The 20,124-nt window shown below is 50.1% G+C and overlaps 1 protein-coding gene across 1 annotated transcript in view; it reads right to left on the bottom strand.

Annotated features, from left to right (window-relative positions):
- Positions 1-20,124, bottom strand: part of CFAP46 (cilia and flagella associated protein 46) — a 102,835-nt gene that overhangs the window by 23,891 nt on the left and 58,820 nt on the right. Inside the window, 12 exon segments of the mRNA XM_073884690.1 lie at positions 239-427; positions 1,120-1,308; positions 6,559-6,694; positions 7,799-7,966; positions 8,984-9,090; positions 9,185-9,385; positions 11,357-11,503; positions 12,261-12,393; positions 12,769-12,867; positions 13,679-13,827; positions 19,224-19,373; positions 20,107-20,124. The exon segment at positions 20,107-20,124 is cut by the window's right edge and continues 99 nt beyond it. Of these exon segments, the coding sequence (XP_073740791.1) occupies positions 239-427; positions 1,120-1,308; positions 6,559-6,694; positions 7,799-7,966; positions 8,984-9,090; positions 9,185-9,385; positions 11,357-11,503; positions 12,261-12,393; positions 12,769-12,867; positions 13,679-13,827; positions 19,224-19,373; positions 20,107-20,124 (1,686 nt within the window).

The following is a 20,124-nucleotide window of genomic DNA, read 5'->3' as shown; positions in this document are numbered from 1 at the left end:
TCGCTTCCCCTTCCTCTCTAGAGTCTATCTCCAGAAGTCCGTTTTCCTCTCCCACCCACTGGCCACGCCGGACAGACTACTGCTTGCCTTTTTCTCCCTTTCTCAGGTCACACCACCATCTCAACCAGGGACAATTCGAGGCCTGTTTCATATCCCTGTTCTTACTGAGATTAGGTGAGGTTTAAATAGCTGCTTTGGTTTTTACGCATGGGTGAGGGGCTTGCAGGTGAGCACATACCGAGAGGCCCTCCTCCCAGTAGCAGGTGGGGCGCTCGGGGTCTGCGTGCACCGCCAGCAGGCGGAGGGCCTTCCCCGCCAGGCCCAGGACCTGAGCACGGATCTCCACGCAGCCAGCACACAGCGAATGCAGGCTCCCCAGCTGCACCAACACAACGTGGGCCAGGGTCCGCCTCAGCATGAACCATTTCTACAGGAACACAAACCGCCTTGTGGTTACTTGCACCCCGCCCTGGAAAGTGCCAGAGGACGACCCTCTAACGCCCCCGATACCCCACCACCACCCCATCCTGCCCCTGAGCTCCCTGGTCTAACGCTCCCAGGAGTGGCGCTATTCAAGCTGAGAAATGCACCCTCTGGCCTTTGGGGAGGGTTTCCAGGGCTTAGGTGTTGGGAGGGTCACTAAAATCTGCTTATATAACCTTAATTTCAGACTCACTGACAAATAGATAAGCTCATATCAAGTTCAATTTTAGGCCTATCTTTGATGTACTTATGGTTACATCAAGTTAATTTGATTCATAGTACATGAAATCTAAGAATTTGTCCGAAATGGCAGGATGTTTCCTTCAGATCTTTTGCAAACTCAACTTTTTTTTTTAACAAAATGAATTCACCTCTGTAGAGCTCTTTAATATGCTGCCATAATTAGTCAAAGCAAACGCACACCCTGGGTAGGGGAGTGCAATGCCCCTGGGAACGTCCCCCAGGAGACGGCCAAGGCCATCAGACCGGGGGCCCTGGGAGCCGCTGGGGCTGAGAACACACTCGCGGGCAGAGAGCTCGGCCCTGCGCCTTCTCTCGGTCAGTCTTGCTGTCCCAGCACGGCAGCCCGCAGACGGGACCGAGAGCCATGGGCCCGCTTCGTCTCGGGGAGGTTACCAGGCCAATGGAGGTGTAGTCACTCAAGCTCTGCAGGTAGTCACCCAGCAGCTTGTCCATGGAGCCCTGCTCAAGCTGCTGGGCCTGGGCCTCCGCCCACACGAGCTGCAGCATGTCCAGAGACGCTTCGGCAAGGCTGAGCCGCAGGTGCGCCAGCTTCCTCATCAGAGGCGTGTTGATGTTCTGCACCTGGGCGTGCCAGACACACACACAGAGCGCCACAATTAAAACAATGCACGGGTCCCTCTCCCCCAAATCCTCATGCCCCTTTCTTTTCTTGTTTTTTTTTTTTTTGAATGGATAAGCATTCCTTTTTATTTATTTGTTTTTTATTTATATTAACATATAATGTATTATTTGTTTCAGAGGTGCAAGTTTGTGATTCATCAGTCTTATATAACACCCAGTGCTCATTCCATCACATACCCACCCTAATGCCCATCACTCACCCAGCCACCCCATCCCTCCCGGCCCCCTCCACTCCAGAAACCCTCAGTTTGTTTCCTGAGATTAAGAGTCTCTTATGGTTTGTCTTCCTCTTTGGTTTCGTCTCGTTTCATTTTCCCCCTCCCTTCCCCTATGATCCTCTGTCTTGTTTCTCAAATTCCTCATATCAGTGAGATCGTATGATCCTGTCTTTCTCTGACTGACTTATTTCACTTAGTGTAATACCTTCTAGTTCCATCCACGTCGTTGTAAATGGCATGATTTCATTTTTGATGGCTGCATAATATTCCATTGTGTATATATACCACCTCTTCTTTATCCATTCATCTGTCGATGGACATCTTGGCTCCTTCCACAGTTTGGCTATTGTGGACATTGCTGCTATAAACATCGGGGTGCACGTGCCCCTTCGGATCCCTACATTTGTACCTTTGGGGTAAATTCACAGTAGTGCAATTGCTGGGTCATAGGGCAGCTCTATTTTCAACTTTTTGAGGAACCTCCCTACTGTTTTCCAGAGTGGTTGCACCAGCTTGCATTCCCACCAACACTTTAGGAGGGTTCCCCTTTCTCTGCATCCTCACCGACATTTGTTGTTCCCTGTCTTGTTAATTTTAGCCATTCTGACTGGTGCCTCATGCCCCTTTCTAACCGGGTCCTCCCTCCCAGGCAGCAAGGGGCCACACTCCGGCCCCACGAGCTGGTTTGCAAGTTCTAGAGTTTGTACCACTGTATTCATACAGCATGTGCTCTCTCTGGCTGATTCCACTCCCATATTTACTTCCAACCCATCCACGTTGCTGCTTGCACTCACACCTTTCCACTGACAAGGAGGACCTGTCATAAAAGTGGGCCCAAGTGCAAGTATCCACTCACATTTGGGGCTACTGCAAATACAATGGCCGTGAACACGTGTGCGAGAGCTTCTGTGCGGATGTAGGCTTTCAGCTTTCTCAGGTAAGTTCCTAGGCATGGGATGCTGGTTCCTCTGGTGGCCCGTGTTTAACTGCCAAGCTGTGGTCCGTGCTACACCTCCACAGCAGTGACGAGTTTGGTCCCTCGTGTCCATGCTAACATTTCCTATGCTCAGTCTTTTAAATTGCAGCCATTTTAATAGGTGTGTGGTGGTTTCCCTGACTCACTGGTGAGTTCATCTTCCCCTCATGTAATTATTTACCATCCACATATTTTCTTTGGAAAAACATCTGCTCAACTCTTTGCCCACTTTTTATGGGGTTGTTTCTTATTATTAAGTTTTATGAGGGTTTTATATTCTGGATACAAGACCTCGTCAGTCATATGGTTTGCAAATATTTTCTCCCAGTTTGTGCCTTGTCTTTTCACCCCCTGAATACCGTCTTTTGAAGAGCAGGCTCCAAGTTGTCAGTTTATTATTCTCTCATGGATCATGCTTGTGTTGCCGTATGTAAGGAATCTTTACTGAACCCAAGGTCCCAAAGATGTTTTCCTCTAGAATCCTTATAGTTTCAGCTCTTACCTTCAGATCTGTGGTCCTCTTGGGGTTGAATCTGATGTCTGCTGTGAGGTATGAACTGAAGTCTGTCTTTTGCATGTGGATTTCCAGTTGCTCCAGCACCACTGTTGTATGGCGTAGCCTTTCTTCACTGAATTGCCTTTGCTATTTTGTTGAAAAGCAATCTTCTGTCTGTGTATCTATTTCTGGATTCTCTGTTACGTTCCATTGATCTGCTTGTCTTACTTTTACACTAAAACCACACTGCTTTGATTCCTGTCACTTTATAATAAGTCTTAGAATCAGGTAGTGTTAGATCTCCAACTCAGTTTTGCTTTTTTAAAGTTGTGTTTGCTATGTTACATCATTTGCAATTCCAAATGAAATTTAAAATATTTTTTTTCAATTTTTATAAAAAGCCTGCAGCTTCTTGGTCAGGAATGCAGAAAATTTATTGAGATCTTAGTAATATCAAGTCTTCTGGTCCATGAACATTGTATATCTCTCCATCGATTTAGGTCTTCTTCAATTTCTCTCAGTGATGTTTTCTAGTTCTCAGGGGTGAGTTTTCACTCTTTTGTCAAACTTCATTTTTATGCGGTCCAATGGTTTTGTTTTTGAATTTTTAATATCTGATCAATTGTTGAGGGTATATAGAAATATAAAATTAATATTTCCATATTGTTGTGTCCTGAAGCGTTACTGCAATCACTTGTTAGTCCTAGTACATTTATTATCATTTTTGTAGATTGCATGAGATTCTTTCTTCTTTTTCTTTTTAAGAGAGAGCAAGCAGGTGGGGGAGGGGCAGTGGGAGAGGGAGAGAGAATCTTAAGTAGGCTCCTCACCCAGCGTGGGGCCCAACTTGGGGCTCGATCTCATGACCCTGAGATCAGGACCTGAGCTGAAATCGAGAGTCAGGTGCTAAACCGACTGAGCCACCCAGGTGCCCCTGCTGAGATTTTCTATACAGATAATCCTGCCATCTGTAAACAAAGACAGTTTTACTTCTTCCTTTCTAGACTGGGCATTTTTAATTTCTTTCTCTTACCTATCGAATTGGCTACAACTCAAGTATAATTCTGAATGAAGGTGGGAAAAGCACTTTACTTTCCCCACTAAGTGTGACATGAGCCCTAGTGTTTTCATGGATGCAGTCTATCACCTGGAGGAGCTTTCCTTCTATTAATAGTTTGCTAAGAGTCTTTTCTTTTTTTCAATCAGGAATGAGTGTTGGGTTTTGCCAACTGACGTGATCATATGGTTTTTTAATTTTTTAAAAAATATGGTAAGCCAAATTGATTGATTTTTGAATGTTAAACAATCCCAGGATAACTCCAACTTGGCACTGATGTGTGTGTTTTTTTTTTTTAAAGATTTTTATTTATTTATTTGAGAGAGAGAGAATGAGAGATAGAGAGCACGAGAGGGAAGAGGGTCAGAGGGAGAAGCAGACTCCCTGCTGAGCAGGGAGCCCGATGTGGGACTCGATCCCGGGACTCCAGGATCATGACCTGAGCTGAAGGCAGTCGCTTAACCAACTGAGCCACCCAGGCGCCCATGGCACTGATGTGTTATCCTCTTTACACATTATTGGATTTAATTTGCTAAAATTTTGTTTAGAACTTTCACATCCGTGTTCATGAATAGTAATGATCTGTAGTTTTTGTTTTGGTATCAGGGTCATACTAGCCTCACAGAGTGGGGATGTGTTCCTTCCTTCTCAATTTTCTAGAAGACTTTGTGTTGCATTGGTATTATGCTTTCCTTAAATGTTTGCTAGGATTCACCAGCAAAGCCACCTGGCTCTGATGTTTTCTTTGTGGAAAGACTTTTAACTACAAATTCCATTTCTTTAACAGATGGAGGGCTATTCAGGTGATCTGTTTTTTTTAATGAGTTTTGGTTGGTTGTGTCTTTCGAGGAATTGTTCTATATCATCATAAAGTTGTTCAGAATATTCCCTTATTATCCTTTTAATATGTATGGGATCAATGGTGATGTTACATCTCTTATTTCAGATATTGATCATTTATGTCCTCTCTTTTTTTTCCTGATCAGTCTGGACAGAAATGTATGAACTTATTTATTTCAAATAACAACTTGTGGTTTTGTTGATTTTATCTTTTATTTTTATATTTCCTATTTCACTGATTTCTGCTCTGATCTTCATTTTCCTTTCTTCTTATTTGGAGTTTGCTCTTCCTCTACTTTCTTACAGTGAAGGCTAAGGTCATTAGTTTGGGATCTTTTTTCTTTCGTCATACAGTTATATAGTGCTACAAATTTTCCCCTAATCATTGCAATTAGAGACATCTTTAAAATTCTGACATGTGTTTTCTCCCCCTTCAGATCAGAAATACCTTCCCTTTTGATTTGTTCTCTGGCTCATCATTAATGGATGCTATTTACTTTCCAAATATTTGGGTATTTCACCCATAGCTTTCTGGTATTTTTTTTTAAATTGAGGTAAAATTCGTATGGCATAAAATAACCATTTTAAAGTGTACAATTCAGTGGTACTTAGTGCATTCACAACCTTGTGCAGCATCATCCTTATCTACTTCCAAAATGTTTTTTCATTCCAAAAGAGAACCCTTCCCCACTCAACAGCCATGTCTTATGCCCCTCCCCAGCCCCCTCCCCTACAACCACTCATCAGCTTTCTGTCTCTATGGACTTAACTATTCTATCTTTTATGTTGCTTTTTGATTTCTACTTTAATTGCATTGTGGTCTTAGTTTATATATATGTATACACACACACACACACACACACACAAACTGTGGTCAGTAGTAACTTTTAACACCCTTGTCTTTGCATTCTGATATCTGTGCCAGTTCTCAGTAGGTCTTGATGGATTTTTCTGCATGTTATGAGGTATATTTTTCCTGCTTTTTGTCATGGTAATTTTGCATGCCATTTTTGATTGGGATTTTGTCATGGTAATTTTGCACTGGTTGCCAGACATTGTGCGTCTTCTTTTTTTGGCAGATGGACACCTGTGGTCCTGCTTTTGCCTTTGCTCTGGGACGACCATCTGCAGACACTGTGGTCCTCTTCGGTCTTCTATGACTTTTCAGACAGATCCAGGGCAGGGCTCATCCAGGGCAGATTATCCCTGACTGAGACAAGACCTTCCGTCTGCTCTGCACAGCGCTCTGGGGGTCACGAGGTTGTCCAGTCTGGCTGGTGGGAGCAGGTGCCACTCCAAGCCTGAGTGGGAGCCTGACACCTTCCTGACCCCCTTGGACCCCCTGCTTCTGCAGTGAGTGTGGACAGGGGCGGGGCCGCCTCAGTTCAGGGACGACAGTGCTCATGTGGACATCTAATGTGTGTCTGTTTCACATTTTTGTCCACTTTTTGGTTACTTTGGAAGGGAGGGCAAATCTCATTGCTGTTAGTGCACCTCAGCCAAACTGGAAGCGGGCAGCCTGTATAGGGCAAGTGCAGGGTGTATCTGTGTGTGCCGAGGGGGTGCTCTGGGCTGCAGGGAGGGACCCAGGACACACACTCACCTCCTGCAAGGACAGTAAGCCCTGCACACTGAGGAACAACTCCTCCGCCTCAGCCACAGCTCTTTGGACCAAGTCGTATGCCTCCAAGTGATACGCGGTTTTTTGCTCTTCATTTTTCTCATTTTGGGCACATAATCTTTAGAAGATGGAAGAGTGGAATTTAGAACAAAAATTTCAAGCATTATACCATCACTATTAACAAAATGCATGGTATACAATTTTTAAATAATTATATTGTATTTTTATTAGTACTTCAAATTTTATGATTAGATGTTCTGTATGTCACTGTATCTTAGCACAAAATAAGTATGCACTCTATACTATTTTTGTAAAATTAAATCTATGCCTAACAGATCCAGTGAACCAACACCACGATATTAGTTGTGCTGATTTAACCGCCTTGTTTTCCTATTTGTGGTTTCTGTATTTTTTAAAGTTCTACAATGACCATATATCGATTCTGTAATAATAGGATCAAAGTTACATTCCACAAGTGTCCAGGTGGTTTTTCCCTCATCAAGGCTGTTTTTAATACCTTCTAAACAACATTTGCTTGTCGTGCTTCGAAATGCCTGCATGTACCCCCAAGCACGGGGCGGCCCAGGGCTGGATGGATGGAGGGGAGGTGGGAGAGGGAGGCCGTTTAGTGAGGCCTGGCCTCGTTCCTCTGCCTCTGGGCCAGTCTCTGCCCTCGATGACAGTGGGGACTTTGAGAGGTTGCATGAGGGAGGCTGACAGAGGCCTGCTGGAGGGCAGCTCCCGGGCTGCCTCCTCAGGCCAGTGCTGGTGTGAGCAGGTGCAGGGGCACACGGGGTTGACGTGTGTATGGCTGTGAGTGAGCACCTGTGAGTGGTCACGGGTAATGTGCACATGTGGGTGTGGCCTGTGTCTGCACAAGTGTGACCAACATGTGAATGCTATGGGTGTGTGGGGGGCTGGGAGGCGTATGTCCATGTGTCTGCAGAGATGCAACAGGTGGGACACTGAGGGGGCTGGATGAGAGCGTGGTCACCCCCTGTGCTGCTGTCCTGGAGGGAGGTGCAGGTGGCCACAGGGCCAGGAGGAGGTTCTGCTGGAGGACAATGGGACCCGAGGGGGGCTTGGCCCAGGAGGAGAGCTGGGCATGGGGTCAGGACAAGGGGCAGGGGAGCAGGGGCAGAGGGATGGTCCCTGACTGTGCTCAGAGCTCCAGCCCCTCAGCCCCCCTCAGGAGGCCCCCCCCCCCAGCAGGGCTGCTCACCTCTTTATCTTTGCGCGCTCTAGTTTTATGTCCACACAATTCTCTCTGTAGCCCCAGGTGGTCAACTTTTTCTCAATCTCCATCAAGTGATCATCCAGGTCGGTCAGCAGAAACAAGCGTTCACCGTCAAGTAGTCCCTGAACGGCCCGGATGCAGAGGCTCACACATCTGTGGGGGGCGTGGACCGTCCCATGTGTTGACTGCAGCCCGGGGAGTGTCACCCTGATGCTGAGCACCCTTCCCGCAGACCAGAAACCACACAAGCCACGTGCTTCCTTCACAAGACAGTCAAGCTGGAAAGTAGCATTTCCCCCCAAAGCACCGCCCTCCTGTGACTCAGGAGCAGGAACCCACACAGAATCCCACTTCTGACGTGTGGGTGCTGCCGGCTAGAGTCCCGGGAACCCTGAATAGGAGCGGGAACCCATGCAGGTGGACAGCCATGAACAGCCCCTCTCAGATACAGGACCCAGAACGGAACAAACAGAAGGCGCAAAACCAAGAGGACAAGCCTCGGCGGCTTCTTTGTTCAGGTCAATGAAATGGTGACGCGCAGCCCTGATTTAGGAGACGAGCAGGGCACGGGCGCAACCTGTGACAAAGACTCTGTGACGTTACAGGACAAGATCCAGAAACACATACCAACACGACCCAAATCCCAGAGGAAACAATTTTCCAGAAGAATACAAATTCCCAGAAAGACAGCTCAAAAAGAAGCCAAAAATCTGAACGACCAATAAGCACAGAAGGCCAGTGCCACTCTTCAAAGCTCTGTGCCCAGACAGGCGACAGGCTCGGAAAGCAGCCGGCGCAGAGGTGAGGACAGAGCCCGACAGACCCCAGGGAGGCATCTGCTCACGGCACCGAGTTCTACACTGTCACGGGGGACGGAGAAGACCCGGCAGCCAGATCCCCGCCGGGGCTCTGCCTGCCCCTCACCTCACAGGTACCCCTGAGAATTTAGGAACCAAACAAGCCACCTGCATCCCTGTTCCAAGAAAAAGGCACATTGGAAAGGAAGAGACACTGCCCCCAGGAGCAGGAAGGCCGAAGGTCAGGCTCTGGCGACCTCCCTGGGCCTCCTCCCCCAGGGGCCAGGGGCCGCACACAGGTTTGGAAAACCCCATAAAGAATAAAGTCAACCCTGGCTTTCACATGAATTAAGTTTTTCTTACAAAGGACTACCTGGCTTCTAGGTCTGCGACCATAAATTCCAAGATGGGCACTCGGTTAGGTCTTTCCTTCTGCAGGACCCTGAAGGTGTCTATGAGTCTTTGAAACAACTGGAGGGCCTGAGGAGGACAGAGCGTTGACATCTGCATGTGGCTCCCGGCCACGGGGACCCGGCCACACGCCCCCCCTCCGAGGGCGCCAGCGGGCCCCTACCACCACTTCGCTGCCATCGCTTCCCAGGGCCAGGAGCGTGTCTGCCAGAGTCAGGGTTGAGCTGTACCAGAACTCCTCGCCGCCCCCCCGGCGCTGCGCCTGCTCCACCATCTTCTTCGCTGGTCCGTAGTTCTTCTCCTTGTTTGCCAGTTGTGCTAGAAGGTGCAGGCATCTTGCTTCCGCACAAGGGTCGTCAAGCTCCTAAAACATGTGTATGTGCAGAGAGAGGATGGGGTGGCGGGAGAGAGACAGCGTGAGAGCAGCTCGGGGCTCCAGGCCTTCCCACACAGTGTCCGCTGGGCTGGCCCTCACCTCTGAAGGGCGCCCCATGTTTGCCCTCAGGGCATGGGGCTGGGTAGGCTTCCGGCCTGTGCATGTGCGAAAACCCACTTCCCGGGTTCCTGACCCCTCCCCTTAGTGGCAGTCCCCAATGCCCTCCCAGGAGCCACCGTCCAGATGCTGGCTGAGGGCAGCGGGGCAGGTGGGTGGTGAACGGACTTTTGCACCCTAGCCAGCCAGGGCCATCTCATCCCCCAACCATCGCACACAGTTTCAGGTGGCCTGGGCGTGGGGTGGGGGTGTTGTCGGCCTCTGAACCACACCCGGGCAGGAGGACGTGGGCTGCTCAGGCAGGAAGAGCAGGAGTCCAAGACAGCTGGCTCCAGACAGAGGAGCAAGCATGCAGCCCGAAGAGACTGAGGAGGGGGCCTGGTGGGCCTGGGGCCTGTGGTCCAACAGCCAAGGCCCCAGAAGGCAAATACAGGCTGGAGGCGAGGAGAGGAGGTAGACACAGGCGGTGCACATACTGGCCAGCGGGGGGTGGGGCGGAGCCACAGTGAAGACGCGGACTGGGGGCTGTGGTGGATGGAAGCAGGGGCTTGTGCCTGCAGACGCCCCAGGGAGACGTCACCAGGCTCTGACCACCATGGCCCCACAGAAGCATGGCCATGGTGTGGGTGGTTGAGGGCAGCGGACGGCCAGGAGGGAAAGGCCCGTGGGCAGAGCACCATCCATGCATGTGGAACACATGAGAGAAGGCTTGTGGGGGGGCAGTGTGGTGTCTGGAGGAGGCAAAGGTACCCCAGCCGCCCTCTGGGGATGGACACTCCCCAGGAGCTCTCTGACACCTGGCTCCTCAGCCCACTGGTCTCAGAAGAGGCCGTTGCCAGCAGCGTGCAGCCTCTCAGTGCCACCCTGGGTGCTTCCCCTCCTGTCCCCGGCCTCACCCCCTTTGCAGTCCTGCCTGCACACAGCTATCTGTGTTGGCCTGAGCACCCTGCCCACTGCCTGAATCTCCCACGGCCTTGAATTTTTGTGCTTTTATTAGGGACTTCTCTCTCTCTGGAGTCCTTCAAAACCAGGGACAGCCAGTCTGGTCCTTTAGCTTTGCCTTGCTCGCCCCCCGTGCATGCAGTTCTCCGAGCTGGATGCAGATAGAACCGCCTGTCCGCAGGTGCCAGAAGGCCACCATCTCTACGGGGAGGGATGCACACATAGGCATCCATCCTCACCGATGACAGAGCCCAGGAGAAAAGCAACAGCCTGGCTCGGGAGGAGACAGCTGGGGCTTTGGAGCCTCCAGGTGCTGGCACTAGAAGGGCCAATCACGGGGGCACCAGGAGGTCCCGAAGATCTGTGCTCAAGGGCAGAGCAGGTTCAAGAAGCTGAGCAGATAGGAGTAGCAGGGGGGCTAAGGAGCTGAGCTAAGATCTGAACAGCCAGACTGGAATGCAAGCCTTTCTGGGGGGGTTCAGAAAACCCCAGGCTTCCAGTGAGGCCCCCAAGAGACCACAGATACCTGCAGGGCCTACACCTGAGGAGTAAGGACAAAACTCATGGGCCAGGGGCCAAGCCCCAGGCCCTCCAGGCTCTCAGCCTCTGTATGCAACATCAGGAAACACAGCGCCGGGAACACTGCCATCCGTGGAATCAGACCCGTGGCAACCATAGGAAGCAGGGACTTTAGCAAACTCTCCAAAAGAGTGAACAAAAACCAGAGAAACAGGCGAAGGGCAGAGACTTAGATCCAAGTCCAGGATGGACGTTCCAGAATGGCGAGCAGCAAGCCAGCTTCCAAGCAGACAGCCCGAGTCCCAGAGAGCCGCCGTGGTGCGCAGGTGGGCAGGCTGATTCTGGCGGTGCAGGCGCCCCCTGAGCCCGGCAGCCCCTCACCTGGAAGGCCAAGTAGGCCTCCGACAGCAGCAGCCTCGCAGGCTGGTACAGGTCCATCTCCAGCAGCACTTCTGCTTTGAGGGTCCACAGCTGGGGGAAGGATGTCCCTTCCAAGCCCCTCCCGGTCTCTCCGTTTATCTTCAGGAGCTGGAAGGCAGGGCAGGTAGGTCTGCGCCCATGGCCGGCAGGAAGCTGCCCACCGTCCGTGGTTTCCCACCGGGCCGGGCCCCCTGCCTCGGCAGCGTGCGGTCTCCTGGGACAGCCATCTCTTCTCACCCACCAGCTCAACCCCAGGGGCGTCAGAGCTGGTCCTGTGCTGCCCCTGCTTCCGCCCGTGTCCCGTGCTCTGTGACCCCACTCTCCAGTACCAGGCGGCACCTGGACCGGCATGGGAGGTGTCACTGAGCCTCTGAATTCGGCAAGACACATGGGGGCCTGGCATGTTCCTACCACGTCTCCCAAATGGTTGACGTTGGGGGCTCACTAATGGAGTCCCAAGGGGTGGTACGCCCATGGTGACAGCTGTTCAGAGCGTGGTGGCTGGGATGGCTACTTTCCTTGATGGGCGAGCCCACACAAAGTGAGCCCACTGTGTGGAAGGGAGAGCCGGTTAGTGGTCAGACTTCCTGGCCACTCTGTAGCTGCCAGGCCTCGACCACCCTGCCTGTCTTCTCTGAATCCTGCCCAGTGCCTCTGGCGGGCACGCTCTGAGGTGATCTGTAGCTCCAACTTCCCCAGAGACATCCAGGGCACACCCGGCCAGTCCCCGGGTGTCCCAGGGAACCCGGCATGAGGGTCTGGACACAGCACACGGTGAAGACACGTCCCGGCTAGCAGCCCGAGGTTGGCCTCGGTGCTGCCCCGCTGGGCTAGGAACAAGGTATTGCCCGCAGAGTGAGGGTACCTTGTCCTTGGCCACGAGGGGCTTCATTTCTGCTGGGTCCACTGCAGTTATGGGTTCAGCCAGAGTTGGCACACTGTCTTCCAAGAGTGGTTCCTTATTCTTCTCCTTTCTCAAGGCAATTTCTTTTCTGCAGCTAATGTAAGTAACACAGGTGATATGCCAAAGAAGAAATACAATGGCCAAGACATACCTGAAAATGTTCAGTGTCATTAGTAATCAAGGAATGCAAATTGAAATAGCTATAAGAAGCCACGGATCACTCACCTGTTTACAAAGATAACACAGAATTCCCATGACTGCCCCCAGGCACTGCCCCCCACCTCCGGCACAGCCCCCCCAGGCTGAGCAGCCTCCCAGCCCCCACTGTCTGGCTGTGACGCAGGATGGGGCCTGGGGTTGGAGGGGACACAGCCGGGAGCAGTACCGCGTTGGCCAAGTCCTTCCTTGGTTGCAGGTGAGCTGGTGTCCCGCCCACGGTGGGTAGAATAGCAGTGGGGAGGGGCCACACCTTGCCTGCTCCAGCTCATAGACGTATGTCTGCCCGGCCACCTCTTCATGGTAGGCAGCTGTTTCTCGCAATTTCAAATCCGAACAAGCAAGGGCAAGTCTAGGGGAAGGGGTGATAGGGAGAAAGAACACGGTCACACGGGACCTGGTAGATCAGAGTCAGGCTGCACTGGGCTCAGTTAGCCTCATAACAATCGGTAAAGAAAAAAGGAATGTATCATTTAGTGATGTCTTCAATAATTTTTAGACCTAAGCAAAATGGCACAGGTGCCTCTACCAAACTTCAGGTAGAAAGAATTTTAATACTCACTGACACATCTTACTCCATACCTACCGTCGCAGGGCGACCTTCAGAGGGAAAAATAAGGCACCGTGCGTGGGGCTGTGGCCACAGTGACAAGTGCAAAGCAGAGAAGCCCTGCTTTGATTCTGATGTGAAACGGTTTTGTTTTGAGAGGATTTCAAGCTTACATAAGAGCGGCACAAACACTACAAAGAATTACTGTGCATCCCCCGCCCAGATCGCTTCGGCACAAGCGCTTCACCGTACCGGCTTTACCGCTTTGCCCCCGCACCCCCTGCCACCCCCCTCTGTTCTTTCTCTGGATGATTTGAGAGTAGGCCACAGACACAGCGGCCCTTCATTCTAATACTTCCGTGTGTATTTCCTCAGAACAGTGATCTTCTCTTAAGGGCCAGGTCAAAATTTTAAAATAAAATTACTATTTTTATGTTAAGTATATGGATTTATTTGGTTTTACAAATCACAGGGACTATTATTTATAGAAATAGTCAACCATAGAATCAATATTTGGAAATGCTGTTTGTTTTTGTATTACTCTGGGGAAATTTTTCCCTTTAGCCACCTAAATGTTCCCCAGTTTCCCTGAATACAGAACAGTCATACTGACCGCAGGTGGTAGAGATCTTTGAGGCTCTTGCTTTCTACCACAGACGCTGCGATTACTACGCCCAACTGCAGGACTGGGATGGTGAGCTCGTAAAGGGACATCTTCTGCAGGGCTCTGACCAAACGGTCCAGGTAATACAAGGTGTATGTCTGCATAAACACACAACAAACATGTAAGGTCAAAGAGGGGAGGAAGGGTAGGCCACTAGCGTACAGGGTCTTTCTTCAAGAACCTCTGTCTTTCTCCATGACGGGCACAGCTCCTGGCACACAGCGGGTGCTCAACAGTGTTTGTTGAATGAATGAATGAATGAATGAATGATGTGCTCTCCTCTTCTCTCCCTCACTCATAGCTTTCATCTTGTCGCCTGCGACCATCCAAGATCTTCAACGCCCAAGTGCAGTTAAAAGTCCTCACAAGAAACAATCTATTTACATATTTACTCAAATTAATGTTTTTGTTAGATTTCCTCTACTAAAAACTGCTGATCCATTAAAAACAGAATTTCTTTATGAACACATATAACTGCCTTAAAATTTAATACAGGTAGAGAAGAACAATACTTCTAACAACAGACTGGGTTTGATGAAATAATTATTCTGCAATGAAGAATTAGAAAAGTTGGATGAAGTATTTTAAAAATGTGCCAAAAGCTCTGAAGACTGGGTAATTGATGCTGGGAGAAGTTACTGGGCTGAGTGCCAGAAGACAATGGGTATCTAGAGAAATGAGCCTGCCATATTGGGGTCCCTTTTTCCTGGGGGTTTCTGTGGATTCAAGAGGCAGCTGAGAGGTTGGATGGTACTTCTGGTTTTTGTTTGTTTGGGTTGTTTTGGGTTTTTTTTGTAAGGTGGAGACAACAAACTGGCCTTGAGGGCCCACTGAAAGCTTCATGCCCAGGCTGGGTGCCTAAAGGTCTGCACCTTAGGATGAAGGGTGATCTACAAGTAAAGCAGCTGTCTCAGGGACTTCCTCAAAAGCCAGTGGCTTCGGGTGGCCTGGAGAACATGTGGTTCTTTGAGAGACTAATAATTGGTAACTCCTGATGAGGCTGGTCAGGAAAGAGGGGTGGGAACACACAAATCCTACAGACCCTGCGGACACTAAAAGATAATAAAAGCACATTAAGAACATTATATTACAAACTTGAAATTTTATATTAAGTGGAAATATCCTAGAAAAACACAATCCACCAAATTACAAGAAGAAACAGAAAATCTGAAGAGCTCCAGAACTACAAAGTAAACTGAATCGTAACTTATGACCTTCCCATATTGAAGAAAAGGCCCAGAAGTTTCCACCAGGGAACTCTCCCAAATTTAAGGAAGAAATAACAAATAATCTTATACAAGTCTCCCCAAGAATAGTAAAAAAAAAAAAAAGATGGGGGGGCCTTCCATGGTGACAAGAGGAGTGTCCTGGCTGGCACTGCCCTCATGCCTCCCAGGCCAGAAAGATTATCTAAAGTCACAGGGAAAATGGTAGAAAATTCACTGTCACCATTGCCAGAAAGAGCGATTTATGGTTTTGTTCCTTTCTTAAGCTCCCAAGTTGGCTTCATACTATATCTTGCTATATCTTGTGTGAAATCTTATTCCTGAATCTTGACTAAACTCCTTAGGCTTAACCTATTGGCCTCAAAAATATTGGGCAGTTGCACAGCCATCTACCTCCTCATTACTATAGTAACTGGTTATGTACTTTTATTTGGAATGAACGTGATGAGTACCTTTCCGCTCAACTCCATTCACACAATCACAGATAACTATGCTAAGATCCACAGCAGAGGAAATATACCAAGAAGAGGCCATCCCAGCATTAAGACGTATTCCCATTAGTGAAGTATATCAAATGTTCTTTTTTGCAAAGAACTTTACACCAAAAACTAAATTGTATGTGGGCTAATACCAAGCATTTATTGTAAGTTTTGATATAGTAATTTTGACCATAATTACTTTTATTATCTATTAATAGCCTGATATTGAAATGTAAAAAAATTGAACTTCTCTTAGATTATGTTCCATTAATATTAAAATGTTCTCAAATATCAGTTATTAATGAACAGAATAAGTAAAATACCACTTCATCATATACCAGACTTTTAAAAAAAATAAGTATCAGTCAAAGCATGAAGTCCCTCCAAAAAAAGGGATGGGGGAGAGAACACTTCCTAACTAAAAGGCCAGTGTGAGATTGTGACCCAGAAGGTCGTGGATCCTTGGACTTTGTTTTTGTTGCTGGCACTGAGCTCCCAAAACCCTTGCAATCTTGTGGCTCATGAGCCCCTTCTGAGTACAGCTGAGTTTACGCCCGGGAGGTGACTCTGGGCAGCCCCTGTCCAGCTCAGGCTGGGGGTTGCATGCCGGGGAACCAACCCTGTGACCAGAGGGCGGGAGCTTTGGTCCCACCCCCCGATGCCGGGCTCGGAGAGAGGCTGGAGACGGGATAAATCGACGGCCAACCATTTCTTCACTCACGCCTGCATAACGGAACCTCCCTACAATTCCTAAGTGGAGCGGTGTGGAGAGTTTCCGGGTGGTGAACACGTCCACACGGGGGTGGCGCATCGAGTGCCACACACTTTGGAGCTCCTGTGCTCGGCACCCGCCCAGACCTCGCCCCGTGGACCTCTTCAGCTGGCTGTTCACTTGCATCCTTTCTAATAACCCGGTAATCTAGAAAGGAAAGTGTTTCCCTGAGTTGTGAGGCGTCCTAGCAAATCATCAACCCCGAGGAGGGGGTCACGGGAACCTCCAATTCGTAGCCACGTCAGACAGCGGTGCGGACAGCAGTGTTGATGTGGGGGCCGCCCCGAGGGACTGAGCTCTGAGCCTGAGGAGCCCGTGCCCACCAACCCTGGGAGGTCCGTGCCGGGACTGGGCTAATTCACAGGATGCCCGGCTGGTGCGCACAGACAACAGGAGAGCTGGATGTTGGTGTGGAAAAGCCGCACGTCTGGCGCCGGCTGGGAGCAGAAAATGGTTCAGAGTCTGAGTAACTTTTTACCAAATCCTGACGGTGCTATATGAACAGGAATGAACATGGAAGCAAACACCCCAAAGTGTCAAACACGATTATACATGAGATGAATAATACGTTTCAGCCACATTGATCTTATGATAATTATCAGCAAAAGATCAATGTAATAAATTAAAAGAATAAAGGAGAAAAAACATTATCCCTTGAACAGATGGAGAAAAATACTTGGTAAAAGTCTATAGCCATTCATGATTACAACTCTTAGCAAAGAGAAATAAGAAACTTCCCTAGTCAATAAAGAGTATCTATAAAACTACAACAAACAAAAATTATACTTCCAAGTAGTGTTGGGGACCCTCCCGTTGAAGCAGGAAATGAGATAAGGCTGTGTGCTGTCATGGTGTTTCTTCAACACCTGCTGAGGCCTGAGCCAGTAGAGCCAAGTAAGGGAATGAAAAGTGCAAGGAATAGAAATTAGGAAGTAAGCAGCTGGCTGTAGATGGAATGATTGTATGCACACGAGATCCAGAAGAATTTACAGATAAATCACCAAAATTATTAAAAGGTTAACAGAGGGGCGCCTGGGTGGCTCAGTCATTAGGCGTCTGCCTTCAGCTCAGGTCATGGTCCCAGGGTCCTGGGATCGAGCCCCGCATCGGGCTCCCTGCTCCGCGGGAAGCCTGCTTCTCCCTCTCCCACTCCCCCTGCTTGGGTTCCCTCTCTCTCTGTGTCTCTCTCTGTCAAATAAATAAATAAAATCTTAAAAAAAAAGGTTAACAGAATTATATTTCTATATTTCATGTGGAGTTCAAGCATGACACAAAAAGGCATATTTACAATAGCATCAAAATATCAAATACATGGAAATACACCTAACACGTGCTTAAGCTCCACACAGAAAACTCGATCCTCTGTGAAGAATCGAGGGCAGGTCTAAACCAGTGGGGAGGCAGACTGTGTTTACGGACGGGAAGGCTGTGGAGAGGGTCATCTCTCCCCGAGTCCGCGGGAGACGCAAAGACTCTGAGCAATCACAGTCTGCACCCCCCAGAGTGTTAAGTGGAATCTGACACGTGGATTCTAAAGTACATGTGGAAATTTGAGGAGAATGGAAAGAACGTCCGAGACCTTCTCGAAGAACAAGGTGAGGGCACGTGAAGTTCAGTAATCACGACCATGAGGTGTGGGCACACGTGTGTGGACACTGGATTCAGGACAAACGTGGCTCCACAGAGAAGATGGGCAATTTTTTTCCCATAAATGGGGTTGGAACATTCAGATACCCAGATTTAAAAGCCTGAGGCTGACCTTGCCCTACACCACACCCACCAATCTCAGTTGGATGGTCCATGTGAATCTGGCACATAAAACCATAAAGCTTTGGGGAAAATATTCTAAGAGAATATCTTCATGACCTTTGGAAAGGGAAACAGCCTTTTTAAGCAGGACACACAAAGTATGGTGACAAAGGAACAGATCACTAATTTTTATCACATTAACACTAGGAACCTCTAGTCAATGAGAAGACCGCAGGAGAGCCAGGCCGAGAGTGCAAGGTGATCGGCCCTTCGTAAATTTTCAAAGCGTTGTTCCCAGACTAGATCAAGAATTCCTTCAAATCGGCAAGAAAGAGCCAGAAACCTTAATAAAATGTGGGCAACAGACTGGAAAGGCCGCAGAGAGGATGTCCGAGTGGCCAGAGGACACAGGAAGGTGCCACCATGCTTCCTCTGAACGGCCAAAGTAGGAAGGGGAGCCATACGAGGCCGGCACAGTCGACCAAACACATGCTCCAAGATGCACGGATTCCATCACGAGCGCTCACAGCAGCTTCGCGAGTGAAGCCACGAGCTGGAGACAACCCAAATGTCATCCAGTGTTGAACGGGCAAATGGACCGTGGTCTAGTCAGGGGCCGTGGGACTGCTCCACAGCCAGGAGAGCCAACAGGTGATGGAGACACAGACGACCGTGGACAAATCCCACAAAATACTAAGTGAACGAACCCAAACGCAAAGGATTTATAAGGAGTATTTCCACATTTTTAAGCACAAAAGACCGGCAGAAGGCAGTGGGCACTGAAGGTCCCCAAAGTCGTCGGGTCTAATCCCTGGAACCTCACTAGCAAATGGGCTTCCTTGCCAGTGTGGTTAGTGTGGACATCCAGAGAGGGAGAGATTTCTGTGGGTTACTCGGGAGGTCGCAGCCACAGACACTGCCCCACAGCGGCGTTTCTGTGTTCAGGCGTGTTCCTGGCGCGGGGGAGGAGTGGAGCGGGCTGCATGACGACAGGGAGCGTGTGCTTCCCACTGACACCGGCGGTTCATCTGGGGAGTGTGGCGGCCTGGACGGGGGAGGCCCGGGGCTGACCGTGCTCTGCGCCTCAGCCCGGGCGGCACACACAGGTGTCTGCTTCTCAACGAGTCACCAAGCCCCCCGTTCAGGTCACCCGCTTTCTGGATACACTTCACGGCAGAAAGGCTACTACGGGGCACGGACACGGGGTTCGGAACGCAGGTTGGCTGGCACCCTACCAAAGCCCACACCGCTGCTTGAGGTCGCCTTACCGGCTTCTGGATGCTTGATGGGTTAATGGTAAAGTCGCTTTCATCTTGTTTAAACACCGACATCACTTCTTCAGGGCAGGAGTAGGAAGCCCATTCTTCTATGCTTGTGGGTAAGTCTTCAAGCTGTTTGCCAGGAACTGTGGTTTGATGCTGTAAGGCAGGTACGCAGGATTTCTTTTAGAATCAGCACCGCCTGAGCAGACGGGGTGAGCCCTGAGAAGGCAGCGCCTTCGGGGACCCAGGGCTGCCTGGATCTGGGCCCCCACCCCGCCGCCTCTGCCCCGATGGTGCCCCTGCATGTGGCCGCCCTCCCTGTGACCCACACCAGAGCCACGTTCGATTTCACAGCCAAAACACACTCTGACATCACTTGCAAGAGCACAAAGCTCTCTGCCACGTGCAAACCAGAGTCTCCCTGGGGTGCCCCGGCTCACGGTACCCTGGCACCTGCACATCCCGCGTGCAGTCAGTGCTGTGTGGACACGCGCACAGAGGACATAGTGCTGGAGCCCGGTGGGAGTGCCCGCTCTGGACGGCCACGCACACAGGACTGTCCAGCGGCTGCAGCCGGCACGGCCGCGTGGGTGCGCGTGCGGGCTGCAGGCTCCTCAGCATGTGGGGGCTCCTTTCCCCCGCTCCAGAGAGCTGCCCTCCTTCCCGCACACCCACGGCCAGAGAGCAGACCCACGTCCTGGGTCACCCTCCTACCAGCCTGGGGTTGTCCTCCACTTTACAAAAGAGGACACTGAGGCATAAAGAGGTCCGGCAGGCCCCACAGCCTGGGTGTGGGTCCAGGCCCAGCCACGCGGCCCCAGTCCGTGGCCCTGGCCCTCCACTGTCGGGGGCCCAGACACAGCCCCATATTCGAAGGTGTGCACAGTACCTGCTTGAGGCCTTTGCC

The sequence above is a fragment of the Callorhinus ursinus genome, unplaced genomic scaffold (assembly GCF_003265705.2).
Source record: "Callorhinus ursinus isolate GAN/ISIS: 27379988/994484 unplaced genomic scaffold, GSC_fseal_2.0 scaffold58, whole genome shotgun sequence".
Classification (NCBI taxonomy): Eukaryota; Metazoa; Chordata; class Mammalia; order Carnivora; family Otariidae; genus Callorhinus; species Callorhinus ursinus.
Note: the sequence above shows the minus strand (reverse complement) of the source record. Positions and strands in the feature narration are given on the sequence as shown.